Genomic DNA, 3,046 nt, shown 5'->3' with positions numbered 1-3,046 from the left:
AAAAAAATTTAAGTTTGTTTTTAAAAAATATTTTCAATTTCAAAAATTATTTTCTACTCTAGTAAAAATAAAAAATATTTCTCAAAAACATTTTTTCATTCATAAATTAAACACTAAAAATATTTTCTAGTCACCAACCAAACATGAGAAAATAAGTCAAAAATCAACTTGTTTTCCAAGAAAACATTTTCCTTCATACCAAACACACCCGTAATCTCTCTATGAAACTTCATCTTATATTTGGTTGTTTGGTAGGAAATGAGTTATTTATGTACTAAAACTAGCACAACTAATACCATGTTTGGTTTATTCTTTCTAATTTCATATTTGATTGCTTTGTATAAAATTCCCATTAGATGTCTCTTTTGTTGTAGTGATTATGAGTGAATATAAGACAGAATAACTAATACATGAATTAGTATAATACATGAATAAGCCATATGCATGATTAATCCTTGCATTACTAATATCTGCATAACTCTAATCAACAACCACACAACCCCAAACTATCATAAATCAAATGTTCAATAGGTCATATCCTAGATAATAAATAATTGATAAGAAATACCTTGGACTATGTCATTGAAGAACTCATGCTTCTCTTCAAGATACTTCATGATCAAAGTAATAGCTGTACCAGTAGTATGGTAACTACCAATGATAAATCCAAACAATTTATCAATCATTTCTACCTCACTCATGCACTTGCCATTTCCATCTTTTTCATTAATCACTTGTGTTAACACATCAACCTTAGATAAATTTGGATTCTCTAGTAATTCTATTCTTCTTTCTTCAATAATAGCCTTCATTTCCTTCCTTAATTCTTTTCCTACTTTCATTGCCTTATAAAATGTTGTACCTGGAAAATTTATGTCCAACACCAAAAGACCTCGCGAAAAAATATTGAATTTTTCATAAAGATTCAATATTTTATCCGAGTTTTCGATGCCCATAAACACTCTAATAGAAAGTATGAAAGTGAATAACTTCACTAGATCATACACTATTACTTCATTATTCCCTTTCCAATGATTTTCCAAATGTGTGTGTGACATATAGTCCATAGTACTAATAAGTGTTTCAACATTTTGTGAGTTTAAGAAATAGCTCATTACATTTTGTGCTCTTTTGGTGTCATGTTCTATAGGAACAAATGATGTAGAAGGAAAAAGTTTTTGGACAGAATTAGGCCTCCAACCAATAAGAAGTTTATTGCCTCTAGTGAATATGAATTTGTTAGCATTTGGACCTGAAAAAACTACCACTTTTTGGCCAAGTATTGAGGTTTTGAAAATATTAGAGTTGTATTTTTTTGTTCTTTCTTGAACAAACTCATGTACCAATCCATAGTAAAGTGATACAAGAAATTGAATGGTTTCTCCAATAATAGGCAAACCAAAAGTACCAGGAGGAACAAGAGTGTTTTTTTCTTTAGGGTTGGGAAAGAAATATTTTAACAAAATATTGATGATGATCATACCAAGCAAGGTTGCAATAAAGAGTAGGAAGAGGTCCATTTTGTGTACGCGATATAATACAACATAACATAACATCAATATATATATATATAAATATATATATATATATATAAAGGAAGATCTTCAGCCCGTTGATGTGGCCTGCCTCAATGATCAGAAAAATATTTATCTATTTTTTTAAGAATTTAGGGCCTTTTTTTCTATTTATACACAATAATATTATGTGTGTGTATATATATATATATATTGCTATTAATTAGTTACTTAATGAGCATTTACACCTCCCTAAATTTAAGAAATTTCAAAAGGCTACCATTTTGCCTCAACGTAAAAATCTATTTTTAAAATATTTATTTTCCTTATTTCCTTTTTCTACCTGTTTTTTTAAGTTTTTATTATTATTTTTTTTAATTTTAATTATTATTACTATACCTTCTATTTCTATTTATTTTTTTAAAATAAAAATATTTTATTTATCTCTTCTCCTTATTAACATAAATGTGTTCTTTCTATACCTTCTATTTTTAAAATATTTCTTTTCCTTATGTCCTTTTTCTACCTATTTTTTAAAAGTTTTTATTATTATAATTCTTTTTTAAAATTTTTTATTATTATTATTATACCTTCTATTTCTATTTATTGTTTAAAAATAAAAATATTTTATTTATCTCTTCTCCTTATTAACATAAATGTGTTCTTTTTGTACCTTCTATTTCTATTATTTTTTAAAAATAAAATATTTTTTTTTATCTCTTCTCCTTATTAACATTAATGTGTTCTTTCTTCCATTTTTTTTCATATCAATTAATCTCATTTAATTTATTTCCATTAAAATTGCAGAACATTAAAGACATTTTCTTTTTTAATATCTTCATTAATACTATTAATTCCTACGTACGACCCTTCCCTTTTCTTCTGTTGTATTTCTTTTATTTATAAAAAAGTTAAAACACTTCTTCAATTTTAAATCTTAAATTATGACAAATTTAAATCACATTTATTTTCTATTAAAAGTTTTTTACCAACTAAGCCTTATAATTTCATGATCAGTTACAGAATCGTTTTACCTTCCCTTCATCTTTATATTTTCATAAAATTCTCATATATAAATATATTTTCTCATTTCTGTCAGAACCTCATTTACATGTTTATTCTTTTTAATTATTATTGATTTTATTTTTTTTGAGTTGTAGGAGCTTGGATTTTCGTGTGACAAGAATGCAGAGGAATGTTGTGCTAAATTTTTTTCTTTTGTTATTATATTATTTATGCTCTTTGTTTTTCTCGATTTGTTGTTATTATAACTTTGAGTTGTAGGACCTTGAATTTTCGTGTGACAAGAATGAAGGGGAATGTTGTGCTAAAAATTTTCCAAGAAAATTAAGGTCCGAATGCTAATTTTTTTTCAAGAAAGTTAAGGTCCGAAGGTGTATTTGTAATTTTTTTTCTTTTCTTATTATATTATTTATGTTGATCTCTTCTTCTATCTTTTTCTTGATTTGTTGATATTTTAACCTTTTGAAAATTTATGTATTTTATTAGGACATTTCAGTATGAATGAGGAA

General features: G+C 25.6%; 1 protein-coding gene across 1 annotated transcript in view; it reads right to left on the bottom strand.

The window, feature by feature from the left end:
- The window catches only part of LOC125852191 (beta-amyrin 28-monooxygenase-like), a 6,369-nt gene extending 4,849 nt beyond the window's left edge, over positions 1-1,520 (bottom strand). Inside the window, exon 1 of the mRNA XM_049531913.1 lies at positions 569-1,520. Coding sequence (XP_049387870.1) covers positions 569-1,520 — 952 coding nt within the window. The remainder of the gene's footprint in view (positions 1-568) is intronic.
- Between the last annotated feature and the right edge of the window lie 1,526 nt (positions 1,521-3,046).

The sequence above is a fragment of the Solanum stenotomum genome, unplaced genomic scaffold (assembly GCF_019186545.1).
Source record: "Solanum stenotomum isolate F172 unplaced genomic scaffold, ASM1918654v1 scaffold32770, whole genome shotgun sequence".
NCBI classification, from domain to species: domain Eukaryota; kingdom Viridiplantae; phylum Streptophyta; class Magnoliopsida; order Solanales; family Solanaceae; genus Solanum; species Solanum stenotomum.
This window is presented reverse-complemented; position numbering and strand designations above follow the sequence as displayed.